Source organism: Lactuca sativa, chromosome 8 (assembly GCF_002870075.4).
Source record: "Lactuca sativa cultivar Salinas chromosome 8, Lsat_Salinas_v11, whole genome shotgun sequence".
Lineage (NCBI taxonomy): Eukaryota > Viridiplantae > Streptophyta > Magnoliopsida > Asterales > Asteraceae > Lactuca > Lactuca sativa.
This window is the reverse complement of record NC_056630.2, coordinates 14,681,221-14,705,235: the sequence shown is the minus strand read 5'-3', so window position 1 is coordinate 14,705,235 and position 24,015 is coordinate 14,681,221. Positions and strand designations below refer to the sequence as shown.

The 24,015-nt window shown below is 33.1% G+C and overlaps 2 protein-coding genes across 2 annotated transcripts; both read right to left on the bottom strand.

Annotated features, from left to right (window-relative positions):
- Positions 1-9,832: 9,832 nt before the first annotated feature.
- LOC111905840 (ATP-dependent 6-phosphofructokinase 4, chloroplastic) lies at positions 9,833-13,515 on the bottom strand. Its single transcript, XM_023901561.1, has 12 exons — positions 13,063-13,515; positions 12,496-12,542; positions 12,323-12,362; positions 12,165-12,227; positions 11,778-12,074; positions 11,630-11,683; positions 11,223-11,291; positions 11,012-11,141; positions 10,866-10,906; positions 10,472-10,745; positions 10,251-10,405; positions 9,833-10,149 (listed from the first exon to the last, which is right to left on the bottom strand). Exons 1-12 carry the CDS (start codon positions 13,498-13,500, stop codon positions 10,048-10,050), a joined length of 1,710 nt encoding a protein of 569 aa, XP_023757329.1. The 5' UTR covers positions 13,501-13,515; the 3' UTR covers positions 9,833-10,047.
- A 2,763-nt stretch (positions 13,516-16,278) lies between these two features.
- Positions 16,279-20,916, bottom strand: LOC111905842 (putative lipase ROG1). Its single transcript, XM_023901562.3, has 10 exons — positions 20,541-20,916; positions 19,534-19,601; positions 19,326-19,396; positions 19,015-19,230; positions 18,764-18,927; positions 18,614-18,669; positions 17,623-17,675; positions 17,421-17,532; positions 16,629-16,726; positions 16,279-16,523 (listed from the first exon to the last, which is right to left on the bottom strand). Exons 1-10 carry the CDS (start codon positions 20,663-20,665, stop codon positions 16,452-16,454), a joined length of 1,035 nt encoding a protein of 344 aa, XP_023757330.1. The 5' UTR covers positions 20,666-20,916; the 3' UTR covers positions 16,279-16,451.
- Positions 20,917-24,015: the final 3,099 nt, after the last annotated feature.

Genomic DNA, 24,015 nt, shown 5'->3' with positions numbered 1-24,015 from the left:
TTTCCTCCTTTAGCAAGGATATAGGATAAGACTCGCCTTTTGGACAATATGCTAAAAGACCAAAGTATGTTGCATACCTGCTCTTGAGCAACTCCTAATTGAAAACCACATGAATTAAACACTTGAACAGTGCCTTACCCAGTAGGAAAAGTAGTTGGTTAAATATGAATACATATAAGAGTCTTCATTGTAATCTATAAATACGTTTAAGATTAATGTCGAATGACACACATAATAGTTTCAAATATTCTGCATTCTATTATGGTATTAGATTATTAAGTTAAATCCATAAAGCCGTCGACCACTACCTCTGATGGCCTTCTTCGTTCATCATTGGACGTACCTTTTCTAGTTGTTGTTGATGTCCATTCTAACAACTACGTACATCCCCTCAACATTATCTAGCCCTTTCTATTTTTTATACGGTAAATTCATTCTTGACTGTTTTTACATTCTATTATGTAACACTTGTGTTCTAGGTACCTTTCATTCTTGGCTTAAACTTTAAAATCTTTGCAAACATGGTCCTTACGTGGGGCGTACCTCCTGGTACACCGAGCATAGTTGGTTAATGAACGGCGGGATTTCTTTTGAGTACGTTGGGCATACGTAAGAGTACGCAGGGCATACTCACAAAGATTCCAAACCCTAATTTTTAGGGTATGGACCCTATTTAAGGAAATTAATGGCCTCAAACCTCTCCTTACCTCCAGCCTCCATCCCTATTATCCCTCATCTCAAAATCCTAATTCTTGTGTGCAAGTTTTGAAGCTCTTGAGTGTTATTTTAGTGTTCTTGGTGGTGAAGGAAGATCTTTGAAGAGGTAGTGTTGCACTCAAGCTTTTGGATCCAAATTCTTCTCATCCTTGTGCGTCTTCAGGAGGTATAAAGTTCAAATCTTGATGCTTGCCTTGCTATATCTTGTTAGGGTGCAATTTATGACCTTTTGTCCTAAAAACCTTGATCTATTGAGTATTGTCCATTCTAGACCATTTGAGCTATCCTTTCAAGCATTATGTTTAATGTCAGAAAAATGCTAGATTGGCCCTTAGTTTTCTTCCATGCAAGAGTTATGGAGTTTTATATGGCTATATAAGTTAGGGTTTTGGTTTTAGGATCCTTGTAGACATGCAAAGGCTTAAAGGTTGCAACTTTATGATTTTAGAAGTTTATTAGGGTAAGATATAAAGATTTGACGTTAAGTCTTAAAGCATTAAGACATTAAAAAAGTAAGGTTGGACTTTAAGGGATTACGTGGAACGTACTCTCGAGTACGTTGAGCGTAACGGGTTGCGGCCCCGTAACCCTTTCGAGATCAAGATGTACGTTGAGTGTAATTTCTCTTCCTTGATCAATAAACATATATCTCCTTCTTGGTCTTCTTCTTTCCAAACTCTCCTCTTTTCTCTTGGCATTTTTTTTCTTGATAGTTTTTGGAGCATTTGTAGATAAAGATTCAACAAAAGATCATAATCTTTTTTGTTAGCAAGTTACATATTAACCATTAATTACCAAGAGCTCAATTACAAAATATATTGCAATTAATTCATCTTTTATTACACTTATACCGCATTTCATATATTTATTAACATTTAAACTGTATTTCATTAAAACTAGGAAAGATTCCCGCGTTGCGGGGGTTAGAACCACAGGGGTTGGAATCGGATCAAAGCTGCAATGGTAATAGAAAATTTTAAAAACTTATAGATATAATCCATAATCTATATCGGATCAAAGTTGCAATGGTAATAGAAAATTTTAAATACTGATAGATATAATCCATAATCTATATGTAAGATGTAGTAAAATCATTGTTTTGTGTTACTTTTCTTGTTACAAACAACAAAAACATAATACATAATGGAGTTAATGAAGACATCCAACTATTTATCTGTCTACTTGTTTTGAAAAAAATGTAACATTACGTGAGCCTTTTTTAAAAAGATAATCCAATAAAATCAAAATATAAGTTTTTTTTTAAGAAAAATAGGTGCAAGTAGTTACATGTTAAGATGTCATACAATTATCCTTTTTGGGATGATTTACCTGTTACAAACAACAAAAAAACATATAGCTCCATGATCTATACCAAATAAATATTTTAGTTTCATTGAGAAAGTTAGAAAATAACACATTTTTCTCTTTTGTCTTGACCAAGTTCATGAATGTCCTCATCTAGATCACATAGCTATGCACATCAAAGGATACAACATCAACTTTCTGCCATAAAACAAAAACCATTGAACTGTCATTGCTTTCATGTTTCTTTATTCATAAATTTCTGATTAATCTATTATTTTACAATGATAAGTCCATGCATTGGTGTCTTAATACACTGCTGGATTTAAGGAAGTAAATGAAGAATAAAAAAGCCAACTGGTTGGAAAGTCTTCACCAAGGTTGCATCAAATTATGACATCATTCCTTTTTACGTTATTACCCTTTACCTAAATCCGTTTTTTTTACTATTTTTAAGGCCATATCACCTCTTTTTACAGGTGATATCACTTAAAGGATTTTAGAAACAATCAATAGTGTTAGTCGCAGAGCCATATAAGACACACATTAAGATGATTTGATTTGTGTTTTTCAAATCAATCCTAATATGTTGGATGTTGATAAATACTTAAATAGGCATATAATAAGAGCATAATTTAGCAATTGCAAAGATGACCATAGTTCACAATGGTTGATAAAAAAACATTTTTCCCTATTACCTAATTTGGAAAATATTAAAAGATAATTATATAAATTTAGCCACTGAACTGTTTCTTTTTACAATTTTCATCATAATAGTTAGGTGGATATATAAATTGTTAAAAATTAATAGTTTAATAACCAAAGTTTTTTTTCTGTATTTTATATAATATCAAAATAGGCCTGAAACGACCCAAAAATACAACCCAAAAATTTCAATTTTTATTATAACAAAACCATGAAACCAAGTATCACATAATAAAACCATACGTTGCGTGTTTCAAAAACCATGATAAAATACTGTGAGAAAAACTATATCACAACTGTATCCATACATCACAAGAAACTGAATCAACTCCCAGGACAAAAACTGAAGCTGTGGTGTGTGCGATGCCATCATCCCGAGCTCTTCCCTTTGCTTGCAGAAGTACCTGAAACCAAAACTGAAACTGTAAGCACGAAGCTTAGTGAGCTCCCCCAAACTACCACATACCATACAATACATATAAAGCACATACTGGGCCTTGCCCACTGCATCGGACCGAAGTCCGGAACTAACTGCATCGGACCGAAGTCTGGAACTGACTGCATCGGACCAAAGTCCGGAACTGACTGCATCGGACCGAAGTCCAGAACTGACTGGGACCTTGTCCCCTGCATCGGACCGAAGTCCGGAACTGACCGATCATAGCATAGCATAACACATTTCAACTAACATAGACACATATACTACATACTGCATCGGACTGAAATATGGAACATATAACACACAAACATGCTTGAATCACATAGACATCAAGCATACTGAACTACTGCTTTAGACTAAAGTCCGGAACTACTACTAACTAAAGGGGCCGGCATTGTGGCCGTAGACCCGTTCCTACTGGAAGGAAACTCACCTCGTGAATTGGCTGCTGTGTGTATGGCTCTGGAAGCTAACTGCTGCTGCTCCGGTATCTCCCCGGCTACAAATCCATAAACACACTCAATCAAATGCTAATCACTGCACTGGGGTAAATGACTTTTTTACCCTTGGTCAAAGTCAACTCTCCCGGTCAAAGTCAATCTACAGTTGACCTAACTCACCGAGTTGGGCCACCAACTCGCCGAGTCTCTATTCTCACTTCTTAACCCTACTCGTGGCTACTCGTCGAGTATGGCATCGACTCGACGAGTTCCCTTTTGATTCTAAAACTCAGGCAATCTGCATCCGACTCGCCGAGTCATATGAACAACTCGACGAGTTGTTCTTCGAGCTAAGAAGATTGCCTTGGACTCGCCGAGTTGTATGCACAACTCGTTGAGTCCCTCCATCACTGAGTCTGCCCTCCAACTCACTGAGTCCACTCTACTACTCAAAGGCTCCCACTCGACATCACTCAAAAAGGGGAAAAATCGGGACTCGCGACTTGACTCGTCGAGTCGTTCTTCCGACTCGCCGAGTCACATCCATGCAGCTACTCTAAACTCGATTTTGCTTGAATCCAGCGTATAAAACTTATGGATCTGGGCTCCCTTAGCTCGATTAGCACGTAAAGATTCTATCTTTACGTGCCCATAAGCATCCATGAAGATAATAAGGCTCAAAAAGCATAATAAAGGCTAGATCTAGGGTTCTCATGCAAAGCATCTTCAAAAAGGCAATAGATCCGGGCTCTACAACTCCTAAATGAACAGATCTAGGGATATCTCGACCTATTAAGGCATCCATCCAACTATAAGGTTTGGAAAATACCTCAAACTAGCCCTAGAAGTGTTCTAATGGAGGTCTAAAGCATAAAACAGAAGGAATCCGAGAAATACCTCAATGAACTCTGATTTTGCCCTTGGATCTTTGCTCTATACCTCTCCTCTTTGATTCTTTCTTCTTTTCCTTCTTCAAACCTTCAAGATTCCACACAAAAACACTTTAATCAATCAAAGGATGGATTAGGGTTTCTCACAGCTCTCTGAGGGTAAAGGAGGCGAGTTTGGGGCACATATCATTGCTTAAATAGTGAGCAACCCAGGGATTTAGGGTTTCTTCCTGGCAGGCAGACTCGCCGAGTCCCGAATATGGACTCGCCGAGTCGCCAACTTACACGTGCTCAAAATCCCATCCCTACTCGACGAGTCGGGCTATAGACTCGTCGAGTCCCTCCTGAAAACTTCTAAATAAATATCATGGAAGCAACATACCAGAGACGGGGCGTTACAAGGCCAATTTAAGAAGCCATCATAATAGTTATCCATTCTATATCAGAATTATCGAGTTTAACCATATGGTTACTTTTCAGATTCATCTTTTTACATAAATTTTACATGTAAGAAAACTTATTTCAGAACCTCTCTTGATGTTAGTCTTTGTCATTGAGATTTAGCATTTTATTTGTTTTGTTGAAGAAGCAATAAAACCGTACCTTTTGTCATCAATAGACTCCAAGAACTTGTATTAAATTACCAATTGAATCCCTTTCAACAAAAAAAGCCTTGCCAAGAAAGATGGACATGGATGAGAAAATGACATAATCGAACGAAAGAAAAGAAATTATCATGTAATGTCATTGTTTTAAGTTTATTGTTTAATAAGAAACTGAACTGTAAAGCATGTATGTCATAAGAACCGGTATAGAGCTACAACAAAATTATAATGTGCCACTCACCTTTACCTTGTTTCAAACCATATTCCGGTTTAACAAAGTTGCCATTATCAATCAGCGTGGTCTTCAATCAGCTGCGATAAAAAAAAAAGTACTTTGTAAGTGTTAAATGTGCTCAATAAGAACTTAGAGAGTAACAACAAAAACCTAAATCCCTGCAGCAAATTCACAATTATGGAAGAACCGATAGATATAACCATTACCTCCTCTTGAGATGCTATTTTCGTGTGCCTTATATCCTCCATAAGTTTGTTATTGTAGTCTACAACTTTTTTAGAGCCACTGAGCTGACAATAAACAAAAAAAAATGATTAAAAAGGAAATTGTAATATCATAAAATTGACAATGTTAAGTAACAATAGAAATACTTACATTTTGTACTTCAGAAAAAGATCTTGTGAGTGTCCTTTTCTGCCATGTCTCAGAACATTGTCAATGAATTGACCATCTTCTGCTTCCATATCGTCTTTGCCTTGACCTATAGAAATGAAAAACATTGTCACTTACCAATCACTTTTTTTGTTTTATTTTGTTCATTAGGCGAATCTGAATATGATCCATGTTCTTCTTGAGACAATATTGGATGCAGAGTTTAGAAGAACAAACTTCATACGAATGAAAAAATGTATGATAAGTCCTCTTTCTTCAACATTCTTTAAAGAAGCACCTGTAAACCAAGGTAAACTGTTGGTGATCATCACAATCAACAATTTCCAACTATGCCCCTCACCAGTTAAACATTTAAGCTTATTAATTAACACCTCCCCCACACAACACCAGGAAGAAGACATCCACAGATTAAGAAACCCAGATTGTGTAAGAAACCTAGAAAACCCATAAGAAAAAGTGTACCTATCTTTATATCTTGGTATGAAAGCCAACTAAATCCAAATCATCATCTTTACCAAATGCAACATTCTATCTCGTGTACCTTGTTAAGTGCTAAAAATTACAATAATTTAGTATAAGAATGTATGAAAGCAAATTAGGGCTCCAAATTATAAGGAAACCAAAAAACGAAATTTAAACTTACCTGCAACCACCACCACTTTCTCTAAAACTAATCTTTCTCTCTTTTCAACATGACACAAGAAGTGGCGGAAGTGGGAGACACGACGAAGGACTACCACGACCCACCACCGGTGTCATTCATAGAACCCAAGGAGCTGAGCAAGTGGTCATTGTACAGAGTTGTGATTGCCGAGTTCGTTGCCACCCTTCTCTTCCTTTACGTTACTATCTTAACAGTTATCGGTTACACGGGTCAGATCGACAAAGGCACTGATCCCTATGGCGTTGCTTCGGCCTTCGTTTCCATGATCTTCGTTCTGAGAAATTAAAAGGGAGGAGATAGAGTGATAATCAGAGTAGAAGAAGAATTCGGTAGGTGTGGAAGGATCGGGACCACCGATGGTGGCGGAAGAGAGAAGCAACGTCGCTAGAGGGGAGATGAAGCAGAATAAACGAAACAAAAAAAGTGGAACAATTGGGAAGAGAAAGCAAAGAAAGAGTTGTGGAGGATTAAAGGGTGAGTAAGAAAGAAGATGCAGAAGAAACAAACACGTATTGTATCATGGCGGTGGTGGAACAAAAGAAGCAGGAAAAACGAACATACTAACCTGGAAAGAAAACCAACGATCGTCTAGCAAAGAGCAAAAGAAAGGAGAGACGTAGAACGTAAGCGGTGGAAAAAGTGAAAATGCCCAAACAAATGAGCAAAAACAGAAACACGTGGAAAGAGGTATGAGAAATTAAGACATTTGTAATCTACTACGAGAAGAAGGTTGAGAAAGAAATACATGTGTAATCCACCATTAAGTGCACATAAAATATGGATTAAATGAAAGAAGACAACAAAGGAAAAGAAATTGAAAAATTCAAAAAGAAAATTCAGCCAATAGGAGGATAGAAGTGTACCTTGTGAATTAGTAATTATATATAATTACATATTTAATGAAAAATATGGTTATAATACAAAAAATATATGTATAAGATTATGATTCAAACATAAAAAACTTGTATTTATACAAAAAAAAAAAATGTGATTTTTAAATGTAAACAAAATGTATTTATATTGGTTTCGTATGTTAAAATTCATTATTACACTTATACCGCATTTCATGTATTTATAATCATTTAAACCGTATTTCATTAAAATTTCATATTTAATGAAAAATATGGTTATAATACAAATAATACATATTTATGTATAACAATATGGTTTAAACTAGGGGTGTGTGTGGTGCGGTTTGGTGCGGTTTAGAGTCAAAACCGCACCACATATGCGGTTTGAATATTTTAGAAACTGTAAACCGCACCACAGATGTTAAAAACCACGTTATGCGGTATGGTTTGATGCGGGCGGTTTATGCGGTTTGGTTGCGGTTTGTGCGGTTTGATGAGTTGTTCAACATTAAATCTATCAAAAAACCAAAAAACTGACCAGGTTAAAAAAATTGATTGCTTTCATTTTATAAAAACAAACACAATTTTCAAGTTAAATCGTTTTTAATAAATTGTGATTAATGTTACTATAGTTTTGTAAGTATCATTGTTATTGCTTTATATTGCAGTTATAGTTGCTATATTCTTGTAAACGGTGGGATCTTTATCTAATAGTGATTTAATGTTACGTTATAGATATTTGGTTATTGTAAGAAATATATTTATGTACATCATTTCTAAATCATGATTTGAAGTTATAACAAAGTAAAGAAAAAAATGTGTGTGTGTGTGTGTGTGTGTGTGTATATATATATATATATATATATATATATATATATATATATATATATATATATAACATGCAATGCGGTGCGGTTTGAACTGCGGTTTTATAAATACAAACTGTAAACCACACCGCATAGTGCGGTTTGATAAAATGATGAACCGCAAATCGCACCATGAAATTCTAAACCGCATTATGCGGTGCGGTGCGGGCGGTTTGTGTGGTTTTTTGCACACTTTAAACATAAAAAACTTGTATTTATCCAAAAAAAATATATGATTTTTTAAATGTAAACAAAATCTATTTATACGGTTTCATATGTTAAAGTAATATATTTATATGGTTTCAAATGGAATTGTTCAACAACGAAGGGAATTAGATAACATGATTTTGGATTTGGAACAAAAGATATAAGGTCAAAATTGAAAAAAAAAAATGAAAACTTAATATCAAAATTGAGAAAACTAAAAATTTAGTATCTTTTATGCAATTTTTTTTTTAACTTTTTACACATCCTCATTTCATGTTAGTTGTTATGTTACCAAAGACCTAAACATCAACGACGAATTTAATTGACCGTTCAAGTGGACATCGTTGCAAAAAATTAGAAAATTTAGTTGCTAAATAGTAACAAAAATCGATTTTGTATTTTGTTTATGAAATCATTTTGTTTTTTTGTATAATTTGTATCGATATATGTGAAATTATAGGACCATCGATGATATCTTTATGATTTAGAATTTATAATACTTTTTTATTCTAAGAAATTGTATTTTGTTTATGTAATATTAATGTAGGCCCAATACATAAATCTCAATGATGTAACAGAATACTTTTGTTATGGGCTTTGGCCCAACTATAAAAACAGAATTGAAGCCGAGTTCTTATGCAAATCAAGAATTACAAAAGGAAAACCAAACGTCATAACCTTTCTGGAAAAAAAAAAAAAAAATTTGCATACATTTCTAACCTAAAAACATTATGAGACAGAATATACAAATCACCACCAATCCAAAAAGAAAAGCTCCAGTTTATGGTAAGTTTGATGATATGAGAGAATGAATTTTATTGATGAGAAAATTGAATCAAATTTTAAAATGATGAAGAAGATATGAGTCACCTCCAAACAGTTTCATTGGCATCTGTGAAAATGACGTTGTGATGTTCTATCAGACACTGTAAAACCTCTATTCCACTGAAGTCAATTCGCACCCAAATCAACAAGTCAGTTTTTTTTTTTGGTACATCTAAGGTCCCTAAACTTTTAAAAGGTTGAAGCACATGTGATTCCAACCTAGGACCAATATATGTTGAGAGTTTAACTCCCTAGTGATAAATTAAAATGCTCAAAAATAAGCTTGTATGGCACGCCAAACAACCTTAGATTGCTATAAACGAATGAATTTGTGTGTGATAAACGGGGTTGCTTCCATTCACAGTAGTGGATGGAAAATATTGGTATTCCATGAGTCAATTGGTGTAGAAATTTGTAGGAGATATTCGACTTTCCTTTTGGTGGTAGGACCCTAGTTTTAGGAGAGGGTCTTGACACATGAGAATGTCTTCATTTGAGATCGATCATACAAGTGTGAAAGGATATATATATATATATATATATATATATATATATATATATATATATATATATATATATATATATATATATATATATATATATATATATATATATATATATATGCCATCACTTCACTTCTCAAAGTTTTAAAATGAGACTTTACTTACTTCAACACATAATAAAGCCCAGCACTAAAACTGAATCTTTATTTTATTACTTTCATTAACTAAATATATAGAAGAAAAAAAAAAGACGTATCCTGAAGAAAGTTGCAAAGTATCTTAACCACATAACAAGGACCCAAACATCTTAATCCATTGTAGGCAACATCACATCACAATAAGATGTTTGGAAAGAGATTGAATATTGTTGCATGAAGAGTCGAAGATTATCTATTACTATTATTATTATTCACGTTTGTCCAAAAAAGTAGGTTGATTAGTAGAAGCCAAAAGTCTAGCCCACATCCTATCCGTCAACTTAACAACATTTGTAGCCTCCGTAACACGCTGCAATTATAAATATTAATTGGCAATAATAATAATAATAATAATAATAATAATAATAATATGATGAATGTAAATATGACAGAGTAAGAGTGCTTAATTACCTGTATTGGAATATATGCATGTCTGCTATTGACAGGCCCAACTGTAAAACCAGAAAACCCTGCCATGGCCCCATGAACTGCACTTTGAGCAAGAAGTGTACAATAGATATTATCATATGCATTGCTTGGAACAGCCCGTATCATGTATGTTGGATCTGCAAGGGTACAATCGTCATTTCATCTCTTTACCCATTCAGCCACTTATATATTCAAGTGTGTACCTATATATTTCATGTTTATGGCCATTTTCTTGTCCGTTGCAAAATGGTTTTTAATTTTCTGAGTCAACCATTGACCAATATCAATAAGCAGTTTATTTCCAGATGCATCTCTCTCTTCAACTGCATTCACACTATCAGAAACATATTCTTGACCTGCGCCTTCAGCCAACACAATCACCACATGCCCGTTCTCTTTGAGTCTCTGCTGAATGAACTCAAAAAGACCACCTTGCCCTTCTAGATAGAACGGAGACTCTGGAATCAAGCAGCAATCCTGTTTTACAGTTACAATAATATCCATAACACCTATTAATTATTATGAGAACATATCTATCTTACTCTTGCATTACAGATTAATAAAGCTAATAATATTACAAATTTGTTATTTAGTTACCACATCTCGACTTGCCAACGTGGCAAACATGGCGATGAATCCTGAAAAAGATGAAACAAGTTTGGAAGAATAAATAAGAGACAAAAAAAATAATGAATTTTTTTAACAATTTATTTCATGAAATGTATATGAAGATAGATACTTGCCACTGTATCGACCCATGAGTTTGACTATTCCAACTCCATTTTCAACACTTTCCACTTCCACATGTGCAGCATTTATTGCTCTTTGAGCTTCCTCTACAGCAGTATCAAACCCAAAAGATTTGTCGATTACCTGAAAACAATTAGGTAATATTATTATTAACCTCCATTTTAAATAAAAGAATGAAAAAAAGAAATGGTTTAAATAACTTACAGCAATATCATTATCAATTGTTTTGGGGATCCCAGCTACTGCCACGTGAAGGCAACGCCTTTCAACTTCCTTTCAGAAAATAACAAAAATAAATTCTTTTTTTTCAAATTAAACCCTGTATGGGTAAAGTGTCTGAATGGATAATGATGTATGTCTAGATAAAGTGTTGTATAAATATATAGGTTTGTTTCTTTTCTAGACCTGAATAAACAGTCTGAATCAGACTAAATGACCATTTTACCCTTACATTATAGCGTGATAGGGAAAACGAAGGGCAAATAGGTAAAGGTTTAGTGTATAGCTGTCCGCATTAAGTGTTTAACCTATTAAGCACATTAAGTGAAAAAAGAAACAGCCCTTTATAAAGCAATTAAAAAAGAACATAATCTTTGAAAAAAAGGAATCACCTTGTAAATGGCAGCTGCTCCTTTTTGAGTGCCATCACCACCAATTATGTACACCTAAAAGTAAAACACCAAGATTTTATAAAACTTTTCTTGAAAAAGATCAAATTTGTTGTTGTAAAGGGAAATAAAATAACAATATAACATGAACCTGATTTATCCCACGATCCTGGATGTTATCAACAATCTTGTTTGTATCATGACCACCTCTTGAAGTCTGAAGAATAGTTCCACCACGTTTATGAATATCATTCACAATTTTTGGAGTCAATTCCATGGTGTTTCTTGAATAGAAACCCCTATATCCTCCCTCAATCCCAAGTATGTTATTAACACCATACATAAAATTCAACCCGCATACAATCTCCCTGATGACTGTGTTGATCCCTGGGCATAATCCGCCACATGTCACAATACAAGCTCGTACTTCCTCTGGCTTGAAATAAACCTAATGTTTTATAAAATTTCTTAGACCAAAATGAACTAATAATGTGTGATGTTATGTGACAACTAGCTTAAATAAATCATCACATATTACCTTTTCACGAGGTCCTGCACGCCTAAAGTGCACTCCTCTTGGACTGCCTTTCTGAACAACAATCTGCAATTAGATGTCAAGGTTTAAGAACAAATTAGATTTCATGGTGAAAAGGGATGTGTCTATGTGGAATGGTTTAAGAGAAATAGTTTATGTACTTGGTGTGCTACAACATCTTCTGAACTAACAAAAGTGTTCCTGTGGAAAAGAGTGATAATGTATTTAGTAAGTTGCAAAAGTAGGCATGTTTTGTAAAAAGATTAGTGCACAAGTTATGGTTATAACTTTATAAGCATAACATTAAAGATCTTGAAAGAAGGAAAAAACTTACTTAACGATTGCATAGGCTTGGCTGTACTCTAACGGATTTGGATATGTCTGCAAGAAAAAAGATTAAAATAAAGATTATCAAAAACCAAGTAAGAAAAGAGTCTCATTTAGTTTAAAATGACAAATGTCTTCAGGTTCACGAAATTTTTGACAGAAAGATGTATCTTTGATCTTCGTAGATTTTGGAAAATGGGTAGGATTAGGATCGGAACTAAGGGATCATATATGAAGGCTAAAGGATAAAGTACATTAGGTGATTTCATTTGTTCTGTAAAAATATACATCAATACGCATACAACATATATGCACACGCAAAAATGAATCAACTTCATTAATATGCCGCTCTCAATCAAACTTGGACTACTCCCAAAAAGGTAAAGTTGATTCTTCAGGGTAAGAATGGTGGATTCAAGTTCCAAATAAATAGGATTCCGTCACTAACGCGGATACGGAGATTTTCTTGTTGGTATCATATCTTGCTGATCATCATTTTTTTTAGAACATAAATAATTTCAAAACTGAGAACTTGTTTGATTGACTTGGAAAGTGAAACAGAGATGTAAACTACCGGTAAATCAGGTAGGAAGTTCGTCAAGTGAGGAACGTCTTCGAGGACGAAACCTTCATCGTCGTCGTCATCGGTCGGAGTGTTACCCAGATTCGAAGTTTGAGCTCTAATAGGGTAATAACCGGTGATTAAGGACTTCCTGGAGTATATTTGCGGTTTAGAAGTGAAATTGGTGAAAAAGAGAAGGGGCTTGTAGAATCTGGGAGAAAATGGTAGCGTTTTAGTGAGAGAAAGCTGAAGATTTGGAGAAGAAGCCAGTGAAAGATCCATTGATAGTATGATTTTTGACTGAATGAATGAATGAATCAAATGCTTTTTCCAAGAGATTTTGGGCGGAGAGACGAGTATATGCAGGTTGAAGTTAGTCTTGGTAACGGCGATGGTCAAATCGATACAAAATTTCGAGCGAATATATGAATCACCGTCGAAATTGGACATAAGTGTTTCTCAAAAAGGTAATTTTAGTTTCTTATGTTTTCACATCATATTCTTTTAGGTTAGAGTGTAAACAAGTCGAGCCCGAGCCAGGTCAAGCTCGGATTGGGCTCGTTTAAGTTATATAAGGCTCGAGCTTCCTTGTACTGAGCTCGTAAGGAATTATACAAGCTCGACTCGGGCTCGGGCTCGACTCGTTTTTTATCTGACGTGTCTAAATAAGCTTAAGCTCGGTTCGAGCTCGTTAAGAAGTTCGTTAAGAAGCTCGTTTACTAATATCCTAAATCCATAATTTCCCTAATATGTGTTTATTTTAATATATTTAAATAATATTAAATTATATTATATAAAGGCTCGTTTAGGCTCGCGAGCTTAATCAAGCTTAATGACATAGGCTTAAGCTCGAGCTCGTTTAATAAACGAGCTTAATATTAAGCTCGAGTTCGGATCGGGCTCGTTTAAAATCGATTTCGGGTTGAGCTTTTAACGATCCGATCTCGAGTAGCTCGCGAGTAGCTTGGCTCGGTTGCACCCCTAGGCTTGAGCTTCGGCTTTGATTTCAAAGCTCGTGTTCGGTTTGTAAATTGAACTCCATAAAGTATTTGGGTTCGACTTAATTGTCAGATAAATTGAAGTCCATAAAGTTCAATAGATTGTCATATTATCTAGGGATGAGCAGTTTTTTTCAAATCCCGATCTCGTACCGGTACCGTATCGAATTTAAAAATATGGGACGGTACTTGGTCCTCCAAATACACAAAATTTGGGATTCGGTACCGCCAGTACCAGTATTAATACTGAAAACCGGTACCATTCCCGGTACCGGTACCAGTGATTTTAATTTGGTTCGGTACTCGGGATTAACTTTTGATCGAATTCGGTTTTCGGGAAATCGGGAACGGTACGGGTCGATACCGGTTCTGTCCCACGCTCATCCCTAATATTATCTTTCTACAATCCATATAATTCTATTATTTTTTCTCTACAATACATTAAACTCTATAAAATTCAATAGAATGTTACAAAATATAATTTATAGTAAATATTTAAGAATTAAAAACTTTTATTTTTCCTATTAAATAGTTCAATGGTTATTGAACTCAAAATCCATAGAATGACACATGGACTTTTCACCTCATTCAACTATCTCATTGAACTAACCATTGTAGATGTCCTAAGTATAAACAAGCTTAAATTCAGCACGAGCTCGTCTCGGTTAATAGTCAAATATCAAGCTCGTTTGTTTTTTTAAGTTCGTTAAAATGCTTGTTTATCATTATTTAATATTTGATATTAAATTATAATTTAATATCTAAAATTAAAAATAAAAATTATATTATATAAATATGCATAGGCTCGTTTAGGCTCACGCACCTAATCGAGCTTAACAGATGAAGCTCAAGCTCTGGCTTATTTAATAAATGAGCCTAAAACTAAGTCCGAGTTCGTTTAACTCAAGCTTGAGTCAAACTTTTAATAAGTTAATCTCAAATAGCTCACAAGTAAACATATTTATTCTTCTAATATAAAGTTAATTTTAGTTTATGATATAGTAGGCATAATTGACTCAATGTGTCACAATATCAGATTACTGGATTGAAATTTTAAATCATATTAATTAAAAAAATATAAAACAACAAAAAAAATATCATATGTGACATAATAACCAATTTATAAGTTTATTATGTAGTTTGAGAATGGCATCACAAACTAACATTAAATTCACAAAGTAACTCTATGATATACTCGGAAGAATATCACATAACACCTTTTGTTTAAGATTTTGCTCATGCAACGCCAAAGAGATCGTTCCATGTTGGATGAAAAACTTTTCATTCTTCCAGCTAAATCTCAACATCCTGCTTGAAGGCATCTTAAATCGTCTCGGTTTAAACATTTAAATCTATAGAGATCATAACTTATACTCCGTGATGCCACCCTATACATTTCACAACTTGATCATTTTAGTACTAACATGACATGTATGCATTCTCTACTACTTACAATCCATTAATTAACCTCAATGCAAACATCACTTGTATTCATCATATCAAGTCTCATGTCTTAAAAGTGCATAAAAAGGTTCCATGCTTGAACATATGTTTTCGTACGTTAAGAATGAAGAATAGGAACGATATTATTCTTGAATGCAAGTAGTTTGAAACAAGTGGGGTGTTTGCATACCATTATGGTTGCAAGCATTCATTATCACTAAAGTATAAAATAACATGAAAGTTAGAAAGTTCTCAAAACTACTTGATTTTGCTTTTGGATTTAATAGTTTTTTGTTTAAAATGAATACTTTAAGCTTGTACTTCCCAAAAAAAATTATTAAGTTCAATTTTTTTTTCTCAAAAGCTAAAATCTTATTCTCAACACATCCTATCATCAAAAATTATGTATGAAACTAGACTTTTAGAAGCACTTCAACCCAAATCTAAATACAATCTCACATCAGGCATTCTTGTATGGAAGACAAGATAGAAATAAAAAGTACACTAAAAATAAAACAAGTTGGTATAACTAAACCAGCAAGAACATGGGTACATAATTGCATGCGGAATTTAGTTAACAAAGGCACATGTTTCAACCTCAGTGACTCCTTTCAAGAGACATCTTCTCATCATGTATGTAGGATAATGTTGTTAAATAGCAACCAACTATCAAAAATGTCCAATAAAGTCCCAAAACTATTTTCTTTACGTCTAACATACCATCAATTATGGGTATATTCATTAAACTTTGAAAAAATGGCCATAACGCATGTGATATACACATGGGTTTTGCATATTAATTTGTGATGTAATATTTATATGGAAATATATATATTATAGTTGAACAACACAGCCATGTCATGTGTTTCGCGTATTAATTCTTGGAATTACATCACAAACTGCTTTCTGTACAACACGCTCTAAGCCAGTACCTTAATTAGTAGATAGCTGGCAAGAGTTCTAAAGACAAAAATGATCAATCATATGTTGAATAACATCTGCCCCATCTGTATGCAGGTTGTCATCTTTTACCTACATCCAATAAGGGCATAAAAGTAAAATTACTATTTCTTTGCTTGTAAAATTTCTTGTTTTTAAGCTTAGCTTACAAGATAAGAAAAAAAAAAAAAGTAGTACCTGAATAACACTATGAGCAGCAAACCTGGATCTACTATTGTGAAAGCTCACATCTACTTTTTCCCATGATACACGAGAAAGCCCAGTCACAAGTTCCTCTGTACCACAAAACAAACCTTAATTTAATTAGGACAAATGAAAATCCTTTGTAACATCAATGATTAAAGTCTTGTATAGGTAAAGTGTTGTATACATAATTACATATAGTCTGTTTGTGGACTGAATAAACCTTCTGAATGATACTAAATCACCATTTTAGCCCTTAGTTTATAAAAATCACAAGATTCATCAATTTTAACTCGAGAGGAATTGGGAAGGAAAATTGAACAAGGGCAAATAGATAAAGGGGTTAGTCTCTTAATACATTAAGCCAGGTTTTTTTACTTAACCCATTGAAACATTTTGTCCACAGTATGGGTAAAGTGACTGAATGGATAATGTCATGATGATGTTTGACCGGATAAAGTGTTGAATACATCAAAGTCTGTTTCTTTTATTTATGGACTGAACAAACTACTAAATGACCATTTTACCCTTGCATTCAAAAAAAAATCCACGATATTCATCAATTTTAACGTGAGAGGAGTTGGGAGGAAAAGGAATAAAATGGTAAATAGGTAAAGGTCAGTGTCTTAACTCTTAATAGTTAATACAGTAAACAACTTATTTGGCTTAACCCATTAATTTGTGTCTAGATTAAGTAAAAAAGAAACAGCCATATATATCTGTCCAGATTAAGGGCTTAACCCATTAAGTTCATTAAGTCAAAAAGAAACATCCCCAAAAACAAACCTTCCACATCATCTGAATTATCGCCACTTGTCAGATCTGGCTCAAAATCATACGCCTTGCAGCGTTCTTCGTACACAACATGAGGATACTTTTCATTTACAGAGTCCTCCCACTACAACCACAATATCAAATATATAAAATAACAATTAAAAATGTACACTGATGTATTGACAAAAAATATTAAAGCTTATGATGTATGTACCTTTGGTAGTTCTATGTTACGCCTAATTGATGAAGTTCTCCAGCCAACAATATCTAATTTTGTTAGTTAGGGAAAACCAAGGAAAGTAAAGAATGAATCACAAATTGTGGTCCCTCAATCATTAAATCACAACTTTGGTCCCAAAAGTAATTAGCTTGCAATTTTGGTCCTTATTTTGATATTTCGTAACAATTTTGGTCTCTCAATCGTTAAATCTAACCCATCAGTTGTTAGGAATTTTTTTAAATGACCATTTAGCCCTTGGACCAACCAGAAAGCAAAACAGTCTGCCACAGGGAACAATTTTGTAATTTTCTCATAAATTTATTATTAAACTATTTTCAAAATAATAAGGTATTCTATTACATTATCTTAAAAACTACAAGTTTTTAAATTATCTTACCTTAAACGACCATTTTTTCCTTGGCCCATTGACATTTTTTGTTCATAATTTTCAATCTTGTAAAATGTGAATACTACTAGTTTAAACACGGACACAATTTGCAAAATTCTAACTTTTTAACAGATTACTACATATGAAAATTTATTGTAATGCAAATTGTATTCATATTCAAGACATTGGTATTTACAAAATTCAAAAAATAATGAACAAAAAATGTTGGTGGGCTAAGGAAAAAATGGTCCTTTTTAAATGAAAAATAACTAAAAAAACATTCCTATAAGATAACTAAAAATAAAATACATGATACTTTATAAAAAAGTTTGATAATAAAATCAAGAGATAATTATAGATTTGGTCACCTATTTTTCTTTAGGTCCAAAGGGCAAAGAGGTCATTTTGATTAAAAAAACAAACTAATTAGTTAGATTTAGTTATCAAGGGACCAAAAGCATCACGAAACATCAAAATAAGGACCAAACTTGCAAACCAATTCCTTTTGGGACCAAAACCCAAAAAAAATATCACTAAAATTGTAACGTACTCTTTTATATAATATTTTCAGCCACATTAATAGGGTGCAAAGGATACGATCATAGCCAACATTTGCATATGTGACCCGTCTTTGGAATGAGCGCAATGCTGACCTGGATTTTGTTAAAAATATTAAAAACCAATAGAAGAAACATCTGATAATGTAAATCATTAATTAAAATTTAAAAACATGTATGCCAAACATACATGAAATAACAATCACCATAATCCTCCAACATCCGGTTAAGTAGTGGAGGCTTTCCTTCTTCATTATCCGTAAGGAAAAGGTGCCTCCCTGTTCTTCTAAATATCCAATGTATAATAGCTACAGCAACTTTCTCTAAAGCAGATACCCCGAAAAGAAAAGGCACCTTACAAAACAATTCCAAAACTAATTATTATAAGTAAATTTTACTAAGCAAGGGTAAAATTGTAAATTTGGGAGGAGAAAAAATTACCTGTTTGTTGCCCCTTGAACCAAGATGAGGTGTTGCAACAGTTATAAAGTTCACTGGAATCAAACCACCTATTGTGGGTTTTGAATCCTCAGAGTCTTTAACTGATGGAGGCCTATATAATCTCCCAATAGTGTATCTTGCCACTAAACCTCCCACTGAATGTGCAACAAAAGAAATCTTGCGAAGATTTGGCTTTTGCTTAATCACTTCAAGAACCTGAAGAAATAGTAATTATATATCGGTGCATTATAGCATCCTGCCTTTGTTTCTTTTTATTACTGTAAAAGTATGTGAAAAAAGAAGAGTCTAACCTCCTCGGATAATCGTTCACCCATTACATCTACACCATCTAATGTTTGAGATGATGCGTTCTTTTCACTGCCTACATTACACAAGCAAAATACAACTTGATAAAAAATAAAGCTCAAAAGCATTTCATAATCATGACTCATGAGATGATAAAAGCTTTGTTCATCAGGTGATATGAAAAGGGATAATGTTAACAAAAATGATCCTTACGATGAACAAATACTTTGTCTGGTAGTGACTTGACAAACTGCTCTGCTCCAAATTTCCAGTCAGCAGAACTGTAACATTGTAAACCATTTCCATTTAGATATTAAGAATCTGCAACTTAACAAGATAATGGAATCTCCAAAGAGGGAGAAATTTGGTATGAATTCATCATGGAAAATCTATCTATGAAAGTAAATAATAAGGCCTTAAGTGATTAATAACAAATGTACGCATATGCTTCTATAAAAAGCCAGCTAAATATTTACTGTACTATAGCAAAATCTTTTAATAGCTCATATTACATTTAAATTTCTTCATATACAGAACAAACGCATACGCTAATATGAATTTTCAAATTCATTCTACTTTCTACTTCTAGATTTCACGCATCTGAGAATTCATGCAATACAGATAAGATTCGTTGTCCATGTATTTCATTTAACATCATCTGGAATTGAAGTTTGTAGGTTATGGTAATGAAAATCTTAGTTGTAGGCAGACAGGAAACGACTTTTCTTTTGGATTAGGATCATTGTGAAATTTAGTATGATTTTTGCGAGTATGATAATCGTGACACTAATTTCTCTTTAAACATGTTCATACAAAATAACAAATATAATCATATTAATCTGTTAACGTTATACACATTTGTATTATTGAACATGTTAATATATAATTTCATGACAGTGAGTGAAGATGGGCCCAGACCTGATATTATTCTTCAAAAAACTCCAAATATCTTTGCAAACTCAACTAATCGATAAACAACTTGCCCTAATTTTATTCAAATCAGAATTAACCAAAAAAATAAGAAATCGGGAAACATGAAACATGACTAATCTCAACCTACACGGCAAACATTCTCCAAATATACGTTTAAAAAAAAAAAAAAAAAAAAAAAAAAAAAATCTCCGATCCAAGAAACCTCCAGTTGATAACAACATTAACAACTTATAATATTAATTGAACTGCAATACTGCATAGTTTGATCATCAATAGATGTGTCTAACCTTCCAAGGATTCCATTAACCATGACGACGAGATGATCGGCGGTTGAAACATCAGATTCATGACAACTGAATATATTTTCGCCGCCAGACGCCGCCTCTGACGAACAAATATCGCGATTTTCCATCCTTTACGCTTGCGATGACGACTACTAATAGAATGCTATAGAAATGAACCTTGAAATTTGGAAATTGTTTAGGAAATAACACGAATTATGCAAATATACAGAAATCAAAGAGGATACTGATATATAACCGAGTGAATGTCGATAGATAGAAATGGGAAGTCTTAAGAGTGAAGGAGGAGATCGAAGAAAGACGACGTGGAGATGACGGAAGGATTTAACGGGGGTGGTTGTATTATAATGAACTCCTTATCAAAATATAAATGTTCTGCCTTTTTATATTATATTTGACGAAAAAAAAAAACTATAATATCTACTTTTCAAACCCGAATAAATCATATGATATTTTAAGCTTTATAATATTTTATTTTGTTTTGTTTTTTAAACAGTAAATATAATATAATCTTAAACTACTTTTAAATATTGATTCATCTAAAGCTATTAGGTTTATATTTGACAAAATGTTTAACTGTAAGAATGATATTTTGGCACCAAAAGTCATAATCTTTAACGCCTTTCCGTTACATTTGACGGATAGCAAATTGCTGAATAGTTCATGTCGACAAAATACACAAATGGTCCCCAATCTTACTACAACTTTTACTTTTAGTCTTATGAGAAACTCATTCCAATTTCCATCCCTTCTAAAAGAGGGTGGCGATAAGTCTTAAATTTGGCTATCGCTCTAATCCAGCCTAACATATTAAATAAATTGGTTGACAATAGGTTTACACATCTATCTTTTTCTAAGTCTAATAAATAAAATTAACCATGAAATTGATCCATCTAATTTCGAAACAAAAATAAAATAAAAAATATTACATCCAGTTAAACAATTTACAGGACCAAATAATTGTTCAAAATTATAAAATGATATATATCAATTAGTCAAATTAAGTTAACGGTTTACTAATGAACAAACAATAGCGCAAGTTTAAGAGTAATGGTTTTTTTCTACTTCTTAGATACCAAATGATTAAATATTTATATTATAAATAAATATATGGAGGATTGAAATTAGAACAGAAATTTTAACCACACCCCAACTTATTCAATTAAATGATTACACGTTTGGCATGTTTGATTAAGTTATTTCATACCTATTTTGTCATCTATAGCCTAGCTTTGCAAAGAAACTATTCACTGTTTGTTCAAGAAAATTTTATGGTCTAAAACTATTTAAGTATAACAAAAACTATTAATTGCTACTTGGATAAACTATAAAATGGTTTATTAGGGGGGTTGTTTGTAAAATTCAAAAAGAAGAGGCACTAATAGCGTTATTATATAATTCTTTAGTGGAAAATTTATGAAAAGGGAAATGTTGATAAATCTAGTAAAGGGAAGGTGGGATGGTGTAAGGTAGGTCAATTTTATGAAAACAACTTGGACGATATGTGTTGGATGATAGTGAGTCGTGAAAGTTAGAAGTTTCAAGCTTTGAGGTGTAAATGTGTAAATATGGAAAACACGCAAAGAAACTTGCGCTATGGAAAATGGAGTGGAGTTCGGCATCAACCTTTTTCCTAAATAAAGCATTATGACATGAAGATGATGTCCAAAACTATAAAGACACAATATTCTTTGATTTCAAACATAAAAATTATTCTAAACTCATCATGTTTTAACATCCCATGTCACAATCCACAAATGTCTTTGTTTTTAAACATCAAAATCATCTGAAAAATAAATGCCTTAAAGGAAAAAATGACTAAAGAAAATAAGAAGGTGCCACAAGGAATTATGTGTCTTGGAAGTAATACATATCGACATTTATGAATCTTTTTCTTGCGGGTATAAATGTACATAAATCTTTCATTACCTTTTATATATGATTCACGATATATTTTAGCTTGTCGTTACTACGATAAAATATAGATCAATTAGGCCTCAGTTGTTCAAACCCACAAGGAGTGTATGGTTAAATTTTGTGTAAAAAGTGGTTCAAATCTAGAGACTGTGAGATATATGATCTATCAAACTAGAAACTTATCTTGTTGTGAAAATAATGAGAAAAACAAGAATGGTGAGAAAAAAGCAAAAAAATGCCAATTGTGATTATATGAACGGAAGATGAAAACAACGGCTAAAGGTTAAAAAATAATTTTAAATTGATTGAATTGTTCAACTCTACCGATGCGTGGGGCCCGGAAAATTTAGGGCCCAATTTTCTGCTCATTTGCGTAGTAATTTTTTTAATATATACAAGAAGAATTTAATTTATATCAGAAATGTTGTTTGGATTAACTGGCAAGGATGCATTCATGTGGTAATCAACCAATCACTCAAGGTCGAATCATATGAAAATGTTTATCTTAAAACTTTTTCATTCTACTATATATAATACTTATTGTTTTAATATAAGAACAAGTTCAATTCTATTTTAGGGGTTTTTTGTTCACGCACATGGTCAATGATATGGGTCGACTCTAATAACAAGTTGACATCATAATATATTTTTCATATGCCTTATCTCATAGATTAATCATAAACAACAACCAATGACAACCTCAAACTATGATTAAGCAGTATGCTATTTATTTGTCATGCAATGTGCCACAAAATGTTATTAAGGAATCTTATAAAAGAGCTCATACTGTAAACTTATAGTATCATGTTCGTTAAAGGTTTATTATAACAATTATGTTGTCGTGAGCTTCTCAGATAGCAATAGTTTTAATTAGGTTGGCCGGATTGTATAGCAATACAATATATTTGTATAAGAAAGTATATAGGAAAATAATATTTGTATCGAGTATATTAACATTCATGAAATGCTAGAAGGTTATATGATGAAAGGTCTTCTGCATAAAGTGTTACGGTAACAAGTTATCAAGATAGGTTTAATTCATGACCTTGGATAACTTTCTACCGTAATGGTTTGTTGCATGTAAGATTATGAACCAATTACATGATTAATTTTCTCGTATACTACAAGTTTGTTGTTATGGCTTATTGCAATGTCAAGATTTTGTATAAATGCCTTAGTATAATTGATATGGGTCTCTTAATGGTGACAGTGTGTATGAATGTAGTGTGTATGAATGTATGTTAAAGTTTATACTTAGTTGATCATGGTAACCGGTCATTAAGCCAAGTGGATAAATGTTAGAACACATCTACAAAAATATAGTCTTAGAACCATTTATATAATTTATTTTATGTTGGTCATCCAACTTATGTGAGATATTACTCGAGAAAAATGTCTTAGGAGGGTAACGAACTATCGTTTTTGTTAACATTTGGTCATTTTTTTTTGGTACACCATTTACTGTTAAATTTGTTGTAGGTGTTCAAAAATATCATTATTACCGGGTATCGAAGGTTTCTGGCGAGTATGTCATTTCGGTCGT

Coding starts and splice junctions, on each gene's coding strand:
- LOC111905842 (XM_023901562.3), bottom strand. CDS start 20,665: ATGGAAAATCGCGATATTTGTTCGTCAGAGGCGGCGTCTGGCGGCGAA. Junction 19,231..19,325: donor GTGAACGATTATCCGAGGAG/GTTAGACTCTTC, acceptor CTATTTCTTCAG/GTTCTTGAAGTGATTAAGCA. Junction 18,928..19,014: donor GTTCAAGGGGCAACAAACAG/GTAATTTTTTCT, acceptor TTGTTTTGTAAG/GTGCCTTTTCTTTTCGGGGT.
- LOC111905840 (XM_023901561.1), bottom strand. CDS start 13,500: ATGTCCAATTTCGACGGTGATTCATATATTCGCTCGAAATTTTGTATC. Junction 12,075..12,164: donor GTGCAGGACCTCGTGAAAAG/GTAATATGTGAT, acceptor ATAAAACATTAG/GTTTATTTCAAGCCAGAGGA. Junction 10,746..10,865: donor CGTTGGCAAGTCGAGATGTG/GTAACTAAATAA, acceptor ACTGTAAAACAG/GATTGCTGCTTGATTCCAGA.